The 18,964-nt window shown below is 49.2% G+C and overlaps 1 protein-coding gene across 2 annotated transcripts; it reads left to right on the forward strand.

Moving 5' to 3' along the window:
• Nucleotides 1-193: 193 nt before the first annotated feature.
• ANP32E (acidic nuclear phosphoprotein 32 family member E) lies at nt 194-8,864 on the forward strand. Of its 2 annotated transcripts, none has more exons than XM_005533466.3 (7): nt 194-353; nt 1,864-2,013; nt 2,535-2,657; nt 3,341-3,503; nt 4,253-4,407; nt 5,293-5,344; nt 6,190-8,864. In XM_005533466.3, the coding sequence occupies exons 1-7, from the start codon at nt 300-302 to the stop codon at nt 6,255-6,257; spliced, it is 765 nt and encodes a 254-aa protein (XP_005533523.1). In that variant the 5' UTR covers nt 194-299; the 3' UTR covers nt 6,258-8,864. The 2 variants fall into 2 exon arrangements, with proteins under 2 accessions (XP_005533523.1, XP_087924603.1); XM_088068477.1 differs by having other exon boundaries at nt 200-353; nt 6,193-8,864.
• Nucleotides 8,865-18,964: the final 10,100 nt, after the last annotated feature.

Genomic DNA, 18,964 nt, shown 5'->3' on the forward strand with positions numbered 1-18,964 from the left:
GGCAGCGCACTCGGCCAATGGCGCGGCGCCCCCCATGCCAATGACTGTGCGGCTCGGGGAGGCCCCGCCCCGGGGCGGGGCGTGGCCGGGGGGGGCGCCATGCGCCGTGTCATGGAGGCGCAGTGTGAGGGCGGCCATTGACGGTGCCGGAGCTGCGGCGGAGCGGCGCGGCCGGGGCGGCCCCGGCGACCCCCGACCCACTCCCGGCGCGCTCCCGGCGCCCGCCGCAGCCGCAGCGACCCTCGCGGCCGCTCTTGGCCACCCTCCCTCGCCAGTGCGGAACCGCGGGAGGGGGGGCGATGGAGATGAAGAAGCGCATCAACCTGGAGTTGCGGAACCGGGCCCCCGAGAAGGTGAGGGGCGGCGGGGCCGGTGGGGCGCGCTCCCCCCGCCCCGTGGGGCCGTCGCTGCCGCCTCGGGCCGCGCGGGCCCGGCGGCACCGCTGCCGAATCTGGGTCAGCCGTGGCGCAGGGCCCGGCGGGGCGCGGGCGGCGCTTCCGGCGCAGCCCCGGGACCCGCGGCCCCCCCGCACTCCCCCTCCACCTCCTCTCTCGGGGTGCCCCGAAGTTCCCGGGGGGTGCGGCGGCCTCGGCTTCCCTCGGCGTTAATCCGCCGCTTCCCCCGGCCGCAGTAAACAGGTCACGGCGGCGGCCCCGGTCGCGGCCCGTCGTTCATCCCGGCGCCTTTAATTAATATAATTAACGTTGTTTCCCGCGCCCGCCGCCCCGCCGGGCGTGCTGTGGGTTCCCCATACCCCTCCCGCGTCCCCCCGCGCTTCCAACTTTCCATTTCTTTGGAAAGAACCGGGGAAAAAAAGCAAAAAAGGAAAGCCCAGAAGCCCTGGAAAGGCGGGAGCGCACGTGCGCGGCGGGGCCCCGCGCTGGCTCCGGAGCTTCGCTTCCCCCTTCCCGCTGAGGAACCGGCGCCTGGTCCGCCCCGAGAGAAAAGTCCAGAGCCCCTCGCTTTCCCTGACCTGGCGCACGTGGGTTTGGGGGGGAAAAGCTGCCCGAAACTGTTGTTTTAACCCACGCAGCCGTGTTTGCGGGAGGCAGGCACCCGGAGAGGCCTCCTCGCGCTGCCAGCGTGCAGCTGCCGGGTACGAAGCTGGGAACCTCCCTTTCTCCCCAGCGGCTCGCCTTACAATTCGGTGTCTGTGTGCAATAATGGTGGTCTTTCAATGAAACAAATAAAGTAATAGTGGGAAGCTGGCTTTGTGCTGCTTGGGGTCTGCAGCACTCCCAAAATTTTGTTAGTGTTTGGGGAAAGGAAAGAGTCACCTTGTTACTGTCCTTTATCAAGTGGACACTCCACTCTAGATAAAGTAATTTGAAATTAATTGGTTGCTTCTTATTGCTGCTTCTCCATGTACACGACCTATATTGATTATCGAGTGGCTTGGGCACAAGGAAATTATTTATTCGGGTTCAATTAACCTCCAGAACTCTCTGGGAAAATAATCTGGAGTCAGAAGGTTTTAGGTTCAGAGAGAAACTGGTTTTATGAGTTTGGTTATGCACAGTTAAATGATGAGACCTGAGGAGAAGTCAGCAGTTGCGTACAGGGCAGCTGATGTGTCCTGGCTGCAGAGGTTCTGTGGGGAGCCAGAGCAGCTGTACCAGTCCATCGATGGAGTTTTGGGGTCAGGTGGTAGTTTTTGCAGAGTTTAATGCGTGCTTAGAGGAAGGGAAGTTGCTGCATAATTTTTAAATTGGGTGGGTGTTGCTGATTTCTGGGCAGAAGACTGCTCTGATTTTAAATGAAGCCCCAAACCAGCAGCCAGTGCCCAGTCTCTAGGTGGGGTTCAGGTGAGAGCGGGAGTTCGCTGCTGTCGCACCCACACGTGCCTCACTGGCCTCTTTGCAGGTGACAGAGTTGGTGCTCGATAACTGCCGGTCCAGCAACGGGGAAATCGAAGGGCTCAATGACTCCTTTAAGGAGCTCCAGTTTCTCAGCATGGCCAACGTTGAGCTGACGTCGCTGGCCAAGCTCCCCACACTGAGTAAGCTGCGGAAGGTGGGTATCTCCTGGCTGCCAGTGCTTTGGGATGGCAGAGTCAGGGGGGGCAAGCCGTGGTCGCACCTTGCAGCACTCGTGGTCGGACTCGCGTGGCGCTGAAGGTGCTTCACGTGCCTCTGAGAGGTGTTTTTGAAAACTGAAACTGTTCTGGGCGTCTCCAGTTAACTGTAGTGAGTTGGGCTTGGCCAGCACTTCTTGGGGCAGTAACTGCTTGGCTGTGGACATGGTGAAGGTCCAGCTGTGCCTTGCTGAGCAGGGAGCCTTGGTGGGATGCCCTTGGGTCACTCATTGCTGGTAGTGAACTCCAGTCCTGGTAGCTTAAAACTGCGGTGCCCAAACCCATGAGACTTCAAGGAACAGTTTTTAATTTGTAGAGGAACTTTTTGACAGACAAAGTTTGTTACCTTGGGTGAATCTTCAAAAGTGATTACATTCTTAAAGGGAGAACAATTAACAGCAATGCAGCTGAATCCAAGACTGCAAATCTAATTGTTAATTCCTTTTTTTCTGTACAATAGCTGGAGTTGAGCGACAACGTCATTTCTGGAGGCCTGGAGGTCCTTGCAGAGAGATGTCCTAATCTCACATATCTAAATCTAAGTGGCAACAAAATCAAAGATCTTGGCACTGTGGAAGCTCTTGTGAGTGTGAAGTGGGAGGGGCTCTGGGGAGATGTAATAAGTACTATTTTTTATCAAGAACCCTTAATATTGGTACAAATGTTCATCAGTCTCATGGCTGGTCTGGTTGGATAGACTCAGTGGCATGGTTATAGGACAGCATGTGTAACCGCACTGCTGGAAAATGTGTCAGGAATGGGATGTCCCAAACCAGGGATGATTTGGCTTGCTTTGTCTTTGAAGAAAAAGTGGCCAAGGCGTGTCCTGCTGATTCCCCTGTGCTTGTTTGTTAAGGTGTGTTTGTCTGATGAGTTTTCATTAAGCCGTGAAGTGACTCAGACTCGGGTGTGATACAGCCAGGAGTGGGACAATGAAGCAGAGGAGGGAGCTGCCCGTGGTGATCCATTCTGCCATTTTTCTGGATGATTTGGGTTTCTGTCCAAAGCTGGGCTCTGCGCACATAACCCAGCCCCCAAGGTGTGGGAGAGTCTGGGGCTTTGGGAGCTGCGTGGGAATTGTTCCACACAACTCCCAGTGCCTTCGCTGGAGATTTGGCCACTGCCAGCAACTTGGACTGAACTTTGAAGGAGAAAAATTCTAACTAGAAATGAGGGCTGAGGACAAAGTAAATTCTGTTACACTTGGGCTGTGACCCTGCTGTATCGGGGAGCACTACAGGAAAAAAACTTTCCATTTATTTTCAGCAAAACCTGAAGAATTTGAAGAGCCTTGACCTGTTCAACTGTGAGATTACAAACCTTGAGGACTACAGGGACAGCATCTTTGAGCTGCTCCAGCAGATCACATACCTGGATGGGTTTGATCAGGAGGACAACGAGGCACCAGACTCAGAGGATGATGATGACGGTAACTTCCTGAAACAAACCCGGAGTAGGAATGGGATGCTGGAATAAAGCTCTCTGTGTAGCATGGGGTCTTCCTGAGCATGAGTGCAATTCTGCTCGTGCTCCTGAATAGCAGAGTTCAGAGTGTGTTTGGCATTAATGCACTGATACAGAGCAGAAACTCCCGTCAGAGGGTTCCAGTCCTGCAGGAGCTGCTTGGGCTTAAGGGAATTACTAAAGATACTTTTGCAAAGACACAAATATTCTCAGAGTTGTTGCCAGCAGTAAAGCCCTTTGTGCCACTGAGCAATACAGAGCAAGGGGACACGCACACTATTTTGAATAAAAAATTACGATTTTACAGGGTTTGGTAATGACTTCAGCCACCTGCTTCAGTATAATACAAATTTTAGTTCCAAAAGCTCACCTAGTTTCTTTTGGTCCCAACTTGGTTGCAGTCCTTAGGGGAGCTTTTATGGCTGTCAGCCCCTTCTGCTGGCAGGGGTTTGCATTTTTAGCTGCTTCAGACATGGAGAGTCTTGCCTGAAGCTTGTGATGGAAAAACTCTGGAAGTCTTTCTCAGAGAAAAAATGACAGAATTTAACTTGGTTACAATTATGGTCATTTCCCATGTGTTGCCTGGATTTAGAAAAAAATAAAAATCCCCAAATCCTTCAGGAAAAAAACTATTAGAGCCAGCCCATCCTGCTGTACTCAGAGAGGAGTGAACGAAACTGAACTTCTGGTCTGCGTGTGTGTCCTTTGCTGCAGAAGGGGATGAAGATGACGATGATGATGAGAATGAAGCTGGGCCTCCAGGAGAATATGAAGAGGAAGATGATGAGGATGATGGAGCCTCAGATTTGGGGGAAGGTGAAGAGGAGGAGGAAGTTGGTCTTTCATACCTGATGAAAGAAGAAATTCAGGTGAAGTTTGTAAATTCTGACAAATGCAGGAAGCAAAGAGAAGCTCCTGTGGGGTTCCGTGGTTACAGAAAACACTTCTGGTACAGTTCCCAGAGTACAGAAAACAGCCACCTTTCAGAAGGTGATGAGTAGAGTTCTTGTAGCTCTAAACTGGTCACACAAATTACAGGACAGCAGTAAAGCCCTGGGCCCTGGTCAGGTCCTGGCCCCTGATGGCTGCAAGGTCTCGACAGGAGAACGTGCCTGCTGTGGGGCTTTGTGTGCGAGGCTGCACCAGCAGCACCCTGGCTTGGGACTGCAGGCCCCTGTGGCCAGCCAGTACTGCTTCTTTGATAAGAGTTCACTTTGCTCAGGGAGTTAATGTGGAGTGGGTTTAATCCCAGTACTCCAAGAGCCAGTATCAAGCCTGTTTCTCCATTTGTACTTGTCACACTCCGCTGTCTAATTCCACCAAGCAGAGGGATACAAAAACAAGACTTGAGATTGTCAAATTCTTTGGAGCTGATTGTTAATTCATTTACATTTCTAATCTATCAGCTTTAGAACAAGACAAAAAAAAAAACAAAACAGTGCAGCAACTTACTAATTTTCACAGTAACTTGGGAAGAGGATAGTGTTGTGCACCTTTTCCTCCAGGCCCTTACTGACTGCAGGTTCAAAGGCAATCTAGAGCTGCTGCCATCTCTCTCACACTTAATTTGTCAATAACCTTGAGCTGGCCTAAGGTAGTGAGCAGTGGGGAAAAGCAAAGAAATGAGCCTCTGGGGCTGACTGATGCCCTGCTGGGGAAAGTGCAGGGAATTCCTGGTTTTCTGCTTGGGATCATCGTGGAAGCAAGACTTTAATAAACAGCAATTGTAAAGATATCTCCCAATTTTTGTACAGGATGAAGAGGATGATGATGACTATGTTGAAGGAGGTGATGAGGAGGAAGAAGGTAAGTGCTCAGGTATTCAAGTTGTGACTGAAACAATCCTCTGTAATTTTTGTGGGTTTGGGACATGCACGTTAACACAAAAACAAAAGTAAAGTAAAAGTGATGAAGAAACAACAGCTTTCTGAAAGGAAAGACACTATCTCCTGCACGGCTGGAAACTGTTGTTGTCCAGTGTGGAGAGGAGTGGGGCTCTGCTGTGCATTTTATTATTTACATACATTGAAAATATCCCTCAAGTGCACCAGTCTCCGCCAGCAAAACCTGGCAGCCCCAGGAGCAGCTGGAGCTTTCCCTTTATCCAGCAGAAAGTGGCTTCTCCATAAGCAGTTCTGCTACAGGGACAAAGTTCTGTTTGCATGAAGTGGCTTACTGGAGTATTTTTTAATAAGTTTTTTCATAAAAATTTCCATGTCTCTGTAAAGACACATCTCAGAACTTCTCCCCAGCTGAGTTCCTGTCTCCTCCACATGCTGGGCTCAGTGGAGCATGTTTGGGTGCTGCATTTTCCACTGGCAAAAATGGTTATTTCTGAAGGAGCAGTGTGGATTTTTCACTCTGTACAAATGCAGCCCTGGAGCCAGGAGGGGCCAGGGAATGACTGCTGGGGAATTCCTGGGCTGGATGGGGCAGCATTGCCCTGCAGGCTCCCACCACCAGAGCACACTGCCCACACACGGCCCTTTGCTCTGGAAAACCTCGGGGCTGTTGTGCAGCATCCTGGTGCTGCTGGGCGTGCAGGGATGTTCCGTCAGGAACGCGTCTGTACCACTCCCCATCGCCATCCCCTGGCTGTCAGCGCTGCGTGGGCAGAGTGTAATGGGCTATGTGTGTCCCCCTCTCCTTAGCAGAGGGCGTCCGAGGGGAGAAGAGGAAACGAGAGCCCGAGGATGAAGGTGAGGAAGAGGAGGATTAATTTGCAGGACCAGACTCTCCTGTTACGGAAGACGCAATAGTGATTATGCAGCTCTGTATGTCCATGTACCATAGATGTCCTGACAGAAATCCTATGTTAACTTTTTATAGCAGAAGTGTGGTTTTACTATTCCTGCCCCTTTTGTCATTCCAGATAAACTCTGATAGCCCATAGGGAACCTTCTGTAGAGAACAATTTTCAGCCCTATAATCACTAAAGCCATTGACAAATTCCCCCCACCAGACTTTTCTTTGGAGCTCTTTCATTTCGTACAATCTTGCTGTGTTGGTCATTGTTAGCCCTGAATCCAACCCCATGCCCCATGGGTTTAATACTGGGAGTTTTCATTCAGGGTTTTAAAGTTTTTATACTTAAAAAGCTGAATTGAAAAATGCTCTACAGCGAATTCCCCACTCTCTTAAATCAGTTGACTCTAGGCCAAGTTTTCCATGGATTCAACTGGAAACCCCCAACTAGATGACACCCATGTTTCAGTTTTTTTAGAAGGTGATTTTATTTTTGAAGGCTCCTCTATTTTGGGTGTTCCAGGGTAAAGCCTCAGTGGGTTTCAGAAGATGTTTTAGTTCTCCTGCTTGCTCCAATATTCAGTGTTTGGAGTATTCACTAGATTCCCTCAAGAGTGTATTTTGGCAAACTGAAAGAGTTGTGGTCCTTAAAGGGTTGCAATCCATAAATTTTCTCCCAAGTCCATTGTCACTGCAGGTATTAACAAAGCAATTAATGTGTAGTTTTAAACCTTTTTGCTAGAAATCTTTGTTAAACCTTCACTCACTTTGCTCTTGCATTGTCATTCTGGGAATTCTGCACCACTCATGGCTATAAAATGTATAAAATAGATGAAATATGCATTTCTGATGCAGAAGTGAACGGGTAACTCCTCCAAGTGTGTTGTTTTCCACCCCCCAGCTTTTCTAGAACTGTTGAAGGGAAGGATGAACCCAAGTTGTCCCTTCTCTGCATGTCACCTCTTAAACTGTTTAAATCTGGCTGTAGGCAAAAGGCTCGGTTTGTGTATAACAGTTGGGAATATTTGGGGGTTTACATTGAGTGGCTGCAGAGACGCATCAGGAGCAAGCATGGGGGATGTGCTGAGTAGCTTTTTTTCTAGCAGCCTTTATAATTTCAAATCTGCCCCAATGTAACATCTTTCTTGTTGGAAACAAATTTTGACTTCTGGCATTCCTCCTTCAGGCATGATCTGGGTTTCACACAGTGCAGTCGTGGTATCACACTGACTGACATTGTCTCACATAGGTCCTGAACCAAATATCACACACAGCTTTATTCCAGAGACTTATTTTTGTACCTGTCCTGGCTGTCAATAGCTGCCAGAAACTGGGGAGAGCCTGTGGGTGGGAGGAGGGAGATTCCTGGGCCTAAGCGAGTCAGTTCCTCATCACCTGGTTCCCTGTGGATGTTCCTTAGGAATTTCACGCACTAGTTCAGTGTGACCTCCAGCTCTTCGGTGGAGTTTAGATCATGCAGGGTTGAAGTTCTGCAAAGCCTCACTCCCTGTGTGTGTGGTTTTTCCCCCCAACTAGAGCCTTAACTCTGGGTTTCTCCTGTAGCTGTGTAGCGGGGCCGAACCTTCCCGGCCTCGAAGCGGAGTCTGGCGGGTGGTGGTACACTCGGGAACAACTGACTCCTTGGGCTTTGTGTTTTTTAAGAAATATCTCTAAAGACACTAGAAAAGCCGTGGTGAAACTTGCTTTGCAGCCACAGCCAAGTCCTGTGTTTGTGATGAGTCCTGGGTGGGTCAGTGCACGGTTGTCACGTCCTGAAGGCTCTGGGCGAGGCACTCACTCCGTGCTCAGCTTTGAGAGAAAAAGTGTTTTCCCATCCTTTTGCTTACTGTTTTTAGATTGAAACTTGTTATTTATAAGTGTGTACGTTAGAGCACCTCCATATCAGGGTTTTACTTAACTGTCTGTTACTGATGCAGATAAAATTAGTTTTAAATGGAAAAAAAGAGTCTATTTTGATGGATTAAAATAATGTGGGTAGTTGGCTTGTTTGGGTAAGCGAGTCCAGCTCCTGAGACCAGACAGACTGAGCTGCGAGGGGTGACAGCCCTTCCCTAGGCCAGACTTCCCAAACACCCGCAGTGCCGTGCGTCAGCCACCACGTGGAACCTGAGCCCCTCACGAACCCAAGAATCTGTTTGTCCCAGTGTCACATCCCCGGTCCCGTGTCCTCCGCCCGGCATGCAGCAACAGCGTTTTTTAATGAGGAATTCAGAGCCTCCAGATAACTTTTGAAACTTTTTTGCTTGGTGGGTGGTCTTTTCATGCAAATACGTCAGGGTGGGTTTTATATTTTGTAGAGGTTTTGTCCTATTTTAATGCTCTTTGTATGGCAGTCTGTATATAGTGTGGTTTGGTTCCTTCTCCGACTCTTTCCTGAAACTTTGGAGTAACTGATTTTGTGCAACTGTGTTTTGAATAAAGCCATGACAGTGTTAAATTAAAGACAACAGCCCTGCAGCACTCTTCTGGTAACTTTTAGTTGTAACAAAACATGTTTCCTCCCCATGTGTGCTGTAAATTTTAAATTAAAAAGTTTTCAAACCGAATTATTTCAAATAAATTGAGACTATTGTATTGGATTACTTCTCGGGGTATGTCCACCTGTGGAGAATAGGATGTTTCTCAATGAATGGAGTAGGGGAATTTTCTTTCTGGTTGTGTTTTAATTGGGTGGAAATCTGTGTTTCTTAGAGTGGAACTTGGACTTGTGATACTTTAGTCCTTGGTAACATTGGAACAGTTGAGGAAGGATGTTCTGGAAAACCTGAATGGCTCCCCAAGTGTTTCCAGTTGAGTTTAACTCAGATGTCATAGACATCCGAGTCTGGGTGAGTCTTGAGATTTGCTTATCACAGATCCTGCCTTGTGTCTGGCAGCCTGAGCCAAGTCTGGTGCTGAAATATTCCTCATACAAGAACAATGTTTAAAAAAAAAACCCTGCTGCTCCTCCCAAGCTGGAGAGAGCATTGTTTTATCTTGGGATTCGTCCAGCATTCCTGGCAAAAATCCCTTGGATGCACTTGAGAAAGCCCTTGGCAAACAGGCTTCTCTGCTGCTGGATGAGCAATTAGGCAAGAAATGGGTGGTGATTTTCTGGGATATTTTATTTAGTTAGTTTTAAAGGATGGGTAAGAATTGCTGTTCCAGTTGAAGCCCCACACTGGCAGCTCTACCCTCTGCACCCATTTCCTACTGGATGTGGGCCCTGTTCAGGATGACTTTAAACATGTTAAATCCATCTTTTTGGGGCTGCAGGTGAGTGAGGTAAAACCAGGCTGTCACATGGTACTTTGATGGCAAAGGAGAGAGGAGAAAGCTCAAGTAGTGTGCGGGCACATCTTGAAAGCCAGGAAAAACCTGCTGTGTGGCCAATGGCTTCCTCAGCTTGTCATGAGGTGTGTGGAACCGGCTCTCCCTGCCCCAGCCTCCGGTTTACACAGCACCTAAGGCCGGGCTCCCGGCGTCTCGAGATGGAATTAGGCAGGAATCGAGGGATGCGGCCGCTACCCGTGGTGTGTCCTACTAGACAGCCGCCCCCTCGTCCCTCCTTTTGCAGTGAGGGGAAGCCGTGCCGGCGGGCGGCTTCCTCCGTTCTGCTCCTTCCTGCTCCTCTTTCTTCACCCGGGGCTTTTGTCTTGTGGTGCCCCTTCTTACTCCCGCCCCAGCCCTCATCGTCCCCTCTCAGTGGTGCAGCTTCCCCCCCCTTTTCCTTCCTCAGGGATCAGAGCGCTTTCCCCCGGCCCAGGCGCCGCCTCAGGGGGCGCGCGGGAAACCGCGACCCACGGGGTTCCCCAGCTGCGGGCAGCAGGGGCCGAGCCGCGACCTCACCGCTGATTGGCTGGGATTTGCCGCAGTTCCGCCCCTCCGCCTTCCCGCCACCCGCGCTCGCGGCGCCCCGCCCACGGCCCCTCAGGGCCCTCATAGCGACCGCGAGGGGGAAAGTGCCCCTAAATGCTTCATTTCCACCCCAAACAGCTTCTCCTATCCCACTCCTCCCCTCCCCCAGCCTTCAGGAGAAGCTTTTCCCCTCAGGTTGTGTGAACTTCATTCCGGTGATGAAAAACAACGTGGTTCAGAGCCCAAGCGCAGGAAAAAACCGAAAATACAGACCGTGATCCCGATGTCAACGTCGTCTAAGTAAGGATAAATTCAGCCAGGCTTTGGTACAAATGCACGGGGTGAAAACAGGAAAAAAATCCTCATAAAATTCTTCAGGTTGCCTAGTTAAGCCCAGTAGCAAGAGAACTCCAAAGTGTGTGTTTTCAGGCAGCTCCTGCTGCCATGTAGTTCCTAATGGCCCCCAAATTGCTCCTGCTTTCCCAGGGCAATGTGGCATGTGCAGGTTCCAAGGCAAATCTCCCCCTCTCTCAACTACATCCCTATATCCCATTGCCCATTTCCAGGTTAATTCAGTCCAGCCACAGTACTGAAGGGATTTGGGGTTACTGTTGTGACCCAGGTGCCTGGGCCAGGGGAGTGAAGGTTTGGGGCTCCTACGGGTCAGACTTCCAAAAAAGGGAAGTTTTTTTTTGGTATGAAATGTGACCAAGAACTACTAGAACTATCTCTTGCCATTCCCACACATTCCATAATGACCAGTTAGCCCTTTCGCCCCTTTATACTCCCTCAAATGAAGTTAATGTAAAAAATGTCATACTGCCGAGGATATAAACCCCAAGGGTCTCTCAATGCCTGGCTTGCAGGCAGCTCACTTTCAACTTTCCTCATCTATATGTGAGAATGAGGAAGCCGACATTATCATGGAATCCCATGAATTCAGGAATTTGGCCTTGGAGAAAACTGTAAAATCCTTTGAGCTGCATGATGGAGTAATGAGGAATCTCAGAATGAAAACTGCTCCATTTTCCAGCAAACAGAGCTGTTGTTGATTTTGAAAGCAGAGCTGCCATATGCTAAAAATATACCAGTTTCATTGGTCATACCCATTGCAAAGGTCTCAACCAAAGAAGAGATCTGAATTTATGAGATAAAAATGATGCTTGAATTATTTTTATCCATTTCTGAGTCTCTTGGTTGTGCCAGGGGTTGCACTGTCACATTAGATGTGCACACTTGTGTTCTCCATTTGCTCATTGATCAACTGGCACAAATGGAGAGTCAGGAACGCAGCTCCCCCGGGGTACCAAAACGCATGGGATAGAACAGAAGGAGTCAGGGACAGCTGCTGCTTGAAGCAGGACATGGAAAATGTCCCTCTGTAGGGCCTGGGGCAAGGAAATTCCTGTTGCTACTGCTGTTGGGAGGTTTCTCACTGGTGTTAGAGTTTGGTCTCCTGGGGAACACTTTTCTGGTTTTAAACTTTAAAATTACAATTCATAGTATGCTTCATAGTATGCACGGTTTCTGCTTTGAGTGTGTCTCATTAAAAAAATAAAAAATGAGTCCCAAAAATAGCCAAGGAAGGTCTTTTCTACTGATTCTAATTTAATTGGCACAAATGGAGGAGAATCCAAAAATAAATGTTTGGCCACAACAGCAAACCAGCAGAAAACCACAGGACACATTAAAGCTGGGAACTCCTAGTACTAAGAAGAGGATTCTGTTCTAGGAAAAAAATTACCCCAGAGTGTGGGTTCATGTTGGAAAAGGAGCTGGTTTCTCCTATGTGAATGAAACATGTTCACACAGGGTGCTTGAGAGGCATTTCCTCCTAGACTAGAGTTAATTCAAATAAAATAACCTAGTAATGACTGAGGAGCAGCCAGCCAGAGCACCTTGGCATTGCTTTGGTGAAGCACTGGTATCTTCTGGCCATTTGTGAGGGGCTTGATCACATCCCTGTCCCTGGGAATGTTGAGGACATGCAGGAATCATGTTTAAATAGGAATCTGAGGCTGGAAGGGAGCTCCTGGCTAATGGCATATTGAAACTAAGGCATCCCTGCAGCAAGTGCCTTTCTGAACTCATTTCAGAATAACATCTGTGTCTCTCAGCTTCATCACCATGATGAGTCATAATTATTCTGCTTAAAAGTGTGCTGTGGTGTTTCTTCTATGCTCCATGTGTTTTGAGTGAGCTCCCATGTCACAGCAAAACCTGACTGGAATGAATTGGATAATTTGTGTTCCTGGAAACCAAAAACATATTTAGTCTGTTCTTTCATCAGCATCACTGTTGGAGGATCCACACCAACAGCCGTAGGATCAGCCTTGAGAATTCAAGTCTTGCCCTGTTTTGTGCAAGTCATAAGTCATTTAAGAATGTAATTGAGCGGTGACTTTTTAATGCCAAATGGTGGCTGTGCTCACGCCTCCCATACACACCCACCCCATACTCCCACTACAGTCGTGTGGCTCCAAAAGCTTCTGGTGTTAAATTCTGTGTTTGGGGTGTGCCTTGAAGAACAGACTTGTGGAGATGAGAATGTTTTCTCTGATGATCTACTGAGGGGTATTTCCATCTCAGTCATGTAGCACTGAGGGTGGGGGGGAGGTTGCTGTTGATGAAATCTCTTACATTAATATACTACACAAATTAATGAGCTTTTTCCTGAGAGAGCCCTTTATTTCCCACAATCATCCACAGTTCCTCCTCATTCATATCCCTGCACGGACCACATCATTCCTCTGCAAGCAACAGGAGGAATGGAAGGAGGAAGAATATTAACCTCTCTCTGCTCTGAGTCTCTGGATCGCTGGAGGCTTCAATTGCTGCAGAATTTCTGCATGAATATTAATCATTTTCACTACAAAGAAAACTCCCAGAAAAGCAAAAAATATTCCCTAGAACAAAGTGAGGAATCCCGGAGAAGATGGGAATAATCAAATGCCCACAGAAACAAACTGGTTAAATTTGGGAATTCTCACGTGCATCTCAATGCAAGTTTCTTAAGTGCTTTAGTAAACTTCTCAAATCACTCTTTCTCCTCTCTCCAACTCACCTGGATTTCTAATGGTGTGGAAAATGTGCTTCCACTGGGAATCAAGCAGGTCTGGACCGAAGTTAGGGCTGCCTGGGAGCAGGCAGCACTCGGGGCTGCTGTTCTTGGATGTATGTTGCTGTCAACCCGTGCGTGCACTGCACAGGAGCCGGGCACTAGCACGCTGCTGCAGAGCCCGTGTGATTCCTCCTGTGCCACGTGCGGAGCAGGGAAGGGAAACAGCTCAGTAATTGCAGTTCCATGGAAAGCTCCCGACGGCTGTTCCGTAGGAACGCATTCCCAGTCCTCCCGGTGAACTCGGCTTGCAGAAGCTCTGGGAGAACGAGCACTAGAGGGCAGAACGCGACCAGCGACGGGCGCGGGCTTTGGCGAGGGGGAAGCAGAGCCCGGCTGTCTCTGAGCTGCCTTCCCCCCGTGAGAGTCCAAGTGACTCCTTAAAATGGCACCTTTCTGGTTCTTCTAGGTAGAAGAGTGAAAAGAATTTTGTTAAGCACGGGAAGGAATCAAAGACAGAAAATACAGGAAATCCGTGGTTGGAATTGACTGAACTTGGTGGGTTTATGCTGTTCTTTGCACTGGATACCGTGGAAGTTTGGTGATGACAAACTTTCCTGATTCATTTCTGATCCCTCTTGCTGCCTCCCAAGAAACCAAGATTTCCCAAGATAGCTTTTCCTTCCTATGACTTGATTTCTAGAAAGCTGGAAGGAAAAACTCCGGAAGGAATAGCCTTTCCATTTCCTTCTGATTTCATTTCCCTGTATCTCCAGTAACATAAATAATTTTATAAGTGATATAAAACATTTCCAGAAAGCATATATTGAAAGCACGAAGCCCTCAGGATCCTCTGCCCAAACAAACTCCTTCCTTCCCTCTCTCTCTCTGTGTTTCAGTGAGTGCTCCAGCAGCCTCATTGTTTGGATAATTCAGGGTGCCAGATGGCTGTAAATATGTTTACAACCCTCCTTAGCCTGCTCCCTCCTCCCTGGCACCCTCAATGCTCTACCCAGTACCAAGCACCTGGTCTGTTCCCATTTGGAGTTTCCCTTCTCCCCTCTGGAGCTAAATTTGCACTGCTGGTTTGTATTTTCCCTTTAAATGAAGTGGGAAAATCTTAGGGAATGTTTTGTGCCAGGGAATACTGAATTCTTCCTTCGCTGTCACTTGCACCATCAGTTAATTGAAAATGTGCCTCCTGCCCTGTGGCATCAGCCTTCTTCCTGCAGGAATCCTGTCCCTGACATAGGAAGATGCAGCTCACCTGCAGCGAATCATGAGGGAGGAGCAGCTGCTTCCTATTTTGAGCGCAGCCGTCTCATACTTACCCTTGGCATGGGGTTAGGGTGCACAGAACAGGGTGATTCATCCCAGATTATGCCCCAAGGACCTGGCAGAGGCAGTGTTTGAACAACCGGCCCCATTCTTCCTGCCTCACAGGCTCTAGATTCATTGTCATACTCTGATCCTGTTATTCCATAACTCGTGAGGGCCCAAATCCTGGGCACTGAGCCCCGGAGATAACTTTTCTGTGTAATGATATATTTCCAAAATGCTGAGCAGTAGAAAATAACAGAAAGCTGTTTCAATGGCACTGTAAAAAGGGAAGTTGGTTTTAAAACACCTGAAAATATAGGCAGTGACGTTTTGAGAACTGAGGAATAACTGAGGTCACGAGCTGCCTGAGGAATGCTGCAGCAGCACAAACTCAGGTCACAGGAAGGGTGAGCTGTGCCCGTGAAGGAACAAGAATTCAGCCAGATTTGTCTGTGGTTTTGCTCTCAATGATGAGCTGGTGGGTGAACTCTTCCCTGGAAAGCAGGAGGGAGCAGATGGCAGCAGGCAAATATCTGACTTGAGCAAGGAGAGAGAGAAACCTGTTTTCCAAAGGATCTATTTGACTTACAGAAGCCAAATGTTATTTTTATGAAGCAGTATGAGCCAGACCTCTCATTTATTGAACCTTACCAGTTTGTGAACTGCCAGCAGACCTAACCTGAGTGACCCTGTGACCTATAAAGGACAAGAGAACCAGCAGGCATTCCGAGCAGGCTTTTCCAGGAACCTTCAGGATTCTGAATGCCACCTCACGATTTCTGGGAAGCACGACTCCCAGCTTGGTCTGCAGAAAGGTAGACAGCGCTCAAATTATATATAGCAGCAAGTGGGCTGGGAGGAGAAACACTTGGCTGCACAGAGCAGGAGGCTGCTCTGGAGGAGCCCAGGGAGTGTTGTAAGGTGCAGCACAAACCACTGGCATCTGGCGAGTGGAGCTGGGCCAGTGCTGGCCTGTGGGCAGCTGGAACTAATGGAGTGAAGGAGAGCCCTGGGCAGTGCCAGGGGCACACTGGGTACACACAGATTGATCCCTTGCTCTCAGCTCTTCTTCATCCTGTTCCATGCCCTGCCATGGGCAGGGACACCTTCCACTGTCCCAGGCTGCTCCAAGCCCTGTCCAACCTGCCCTTGGACACTTCAGAGTTGGGGCAGCCACAGCTTCTCTGGGAAACTTGTGCCAGGGCCTCCCCACCCTCACAGGGAAGAATTCCTTCCCAAAACCCCATCTAAAACTTCTCTCTTTCAGTTTAAAGCCATTAATGACTCAGTCCATTTGTTGAGAGTCCTTTAAATAATGATGTCCACATCTCCATTGTGGCATCATTCCAGTCGATGCCAGACCTTTGCCTATTGCCCAGTATCAGCCTGTGAGCACAGAGTCCTCCAGCTCTGAATGGTTCCCTCTGTCCTCCTGTCCTACATGTATGGGCTCTTTATTCTGACCATTCCGTCAGCCCCAGGGCAGGGGTTTGGAAGGAGAAATTACCATTTCAGTGCACAACTCCCAAGACACTGGTGTCAGGAGAGGGCTGAGCTCTGTCCTTTGAACTCTGGCTGGTCTGGCCTCTCCCAAACATTCCCAAATGTTAAAAAGATTTTGAAACCCTCTCTTGCCTCTGGGCTGGGATGATTTGTGTCAAAACAGAGCAACAAATTTTTAAACACATTACAAATTAAGGAAGTGGAAGAGTCACTGTAGTTTTCAGTTCCTCAGGACATTTTATAGAGTAAAACAAATCAGCAGTGTCTGAAAGCAGAGATTTAACTTGCACAAATCTCCACGTGTGCATATTCCTGGGATACGTTTGCACACAGGTGTATCTGGCATGCAAAACTGCTGAATTTTTCCATTTTCTATCTTTTTCTAGGGAAGTGGGTCTGTTCTTGCTGAGCTTTAATTTGAAAACCCAGTTGGAACTTGTTAAGTCAATAATTATTCTTGTGAATGTGGGTCAAACTATTTTATGTCTCATCATCTCTAGGGACTTGGAAGAAGATTCAATCCTCCAGCAGTCCAAGGTAGAAAGCACCACACTTCCCATTTTATTTCAAAAGTCCAAACTGATTGTCTCATGGGGGTAAAAGCTGATGAGGGACAGGGTCGTGTGAGCGAGTGGCATCACTGCAGCACCAGGTGCTCACCTACAGCTGCTGACACAGGAAAGAATGCCCTCAGCTCTGATAACATATCAGAGTGCCTTGGGATCTCATGCAATTTATTCTAAGGGCATGCTGAACATATTATTCAGTTGGGATATTGGAGGATCTATAACTTCCCACCTTCCACATCTGGACACAAATCCTACTTTCTCTTTTTAAAGCATTTGCCTTATTGGAGAAAAAAAAAAAGCAACAATTTCTGCAGTTTTCTCCATCAGTAACTCCAGAAAATCCTTCTTCACAGCAGGAGCTATTGGCTGTGTTGAAAAATTGTATTTATCCACCCCCTCCTCAGCCTGAGAACCCTCTACCATGAGTTACTGGTGTTCCTGCTCCACTCGGGAGGTTAGGGTCTTTTTCCAAGGATGGAAACTGCTGGAGAAACTGGACTTTATCTACCACAATTTTATTCCTGTGAACTGCTTTGTTAGGTGTAATTGAGCCTGTAGAATAGCCCACTGCTACTGAAACAACATGAACCCCTTTCTACCTTACACCCGAGTTTTGCTGCCCTGTCAGCAGTGTGAGAGTTGCCTCCAAGTGTAAATTCTATTTAAAGCCACCAAAAGCCTCTTAATGGTTACCTCCTGCTTTCTAGCGGCCTCTCAGCACTGCAGAGACACTGCAGCTGCTCCCTCTGTCCCCAAATCTACAATGGGTGAAACTTAGGGTGGCCATGTGTCACATGGGGCTGATTTGTGGGGCTGCATCCCAAAATGTTCTCTTGGCAGGAAGTCTCTGGGTGGGGTCAGCTGTGTCTGAGCACAGCCCCTGTGGCTTGCGGGGTTTGTTGGGTTTTCAGCCCTCTCTACCCAGGCTGTTGGGTGCCAGTGTTTCACAGAGTTATGGAATCATGCAATGATTTGGGTCTTGGGAGGGACCTTAAATCTCATCCAGTTCCACCCCTGCCATGGGCAGGGGCACCTTCCATTATCTCAGGCTGCTCCAAGCCCCATCCAACCTAGCCTTGAACACTTCCAGGGCTGGGACCACCACAGCTGCTCTGGGCACCCTGTGCCAGAGCCTCCCCACCCTCACAGGAAGGAATTTCTTCCCAAGAATTCCATCCTAAGGTGTTTCTCTGTTATTTCCTTGGAAAAACTGAGGATGGAGGAAGGGAGGGAGGGAGAGAGAAGGGGGTTTGCTTAAAGCTTTTGAGGCAGGCAGGGAGAAAATAACCAAAAAAAGACGCTTTGGTGGGGAGGGTGGGTGGGCTTCTGTGTGCCGCATGCAGCCGGGGTTCCTCGCCCCGCGGTCCTTATTTGGCTGGGAGCGGGAGCATTCCAGGGATTGGCTGTGCTGGGAAGCAGGCAGGGAGTGCAGGCACTGGAGCCGAGTGCCAGCTGACGAGCACAGCACACGCTTGCCCACTCCTCACCATGTGTTGAGCAAATTGCAGCTATTTTTATAGGAGACGCTTTGCCTACATCTTAAGAATCCAGTCCCAATCCCGTCTCCCTCTAGTGTAATGGGAAATCCCCTTCCCAGCCCCCTTTTCCCTATACTGTACATGTTTTCAAGGCACAGTTGGGCAGAACCCAGAGTTCTTGGCCGTTATCAGGCTTCAGACTTCTCTGCTGTGCACTGCCCGGCCAGGGCACTCTGTATTCCTGTAATGATCCAGTGTTTTGTCTCCAGACCCAACATAATTGCCACGCTGGACAATACCGGCCCTTTCTGGGAATGGCAGCCGGCTGCTCCACTGCGAGCGCAGCCCCGTTGTGCGGAGTTATTCCCGCATGGATAGACCCACCGGCCGGGGGCGATGATGCACAAAGCCGCGTCTGTGCTGCCCTTGGCTTTGCTGCTCCGTAGGGCTCCCTGCACCGTGCCAGCGGCTTTGGGAATGCCTCTGCAGGCAGGGGCCGGGCAGGGGGCTGGCGGGAGGCAGCAGGGAAACAGAGGGGGGAAACTGTGAGGGGTGAGCAGAGAGGCAAGACCCCCAGAACTGCCCTTAGGAGCTTCAGGGCCTCCCTGAGGAGAGCAGGACGGGGCTGCTCAGGTGTGCTGCTCGTGGGGACCTTTCCAGAGGCCTGCACTCAGAGCAGCATGGCAGTGAGCATTCCAAAATCCAAGGAGAGTTGCTGGTGTGGGAGTCACAAATACAGCACCTCGCTGGCACCGACTGGGATGCAGGTCATAAGGGAGGTTCAGCGGTTCCTTGCAAAACCCTTTGTGAAGCAATCCAGTTCATTAACATGGAAAGGCACTGAAAGTTATCCCTGGAAGTATCACTGGGGTCTGGTTAAGCCAAACTCATTGAG

This window comes from Pseudopodoces humilis, chromosome 31 (assembly GCF_049639895.1).
Source record: "Pseudopodoces humilis isolate 2021_Gansu_Grassland_sample_001 chromosome 31, ASM4963989v1, whole genome shotgun sequence".
Taxonomy (NCBI): Eukaryota; Metazoa; Chordata; class Aves; order Passeriformes; family Paridae; genus Pseudopodoces; species Pseudopodoces humilis.

Excerpts from the sequence above, each read along its gene's own strand:
- ANP32E (XM_005533466.3), top strand. The coding sequence starts at position 300 with ATGGAGATGAAGAAGCGCATCAACCTGGAGTTGCGGAACCGGGCCCCC. Across the intron at positions 2,658-3,340 it reads TTGGCACTGTGGAAGCTCTT|CAAAACCTGAAGAATTTGAA; the intron begins GTGAGTGTGAAG and ends ATTTATTTTCAG. Across the intron at positions 5,345-6,189 it reads AGGTGATGAGGAGGAAGAAG|CAGAGGGCGTCCGAGGGGAG; the intron begins GTAAGTGCTCAG and ends CCCTCTCCTTAG.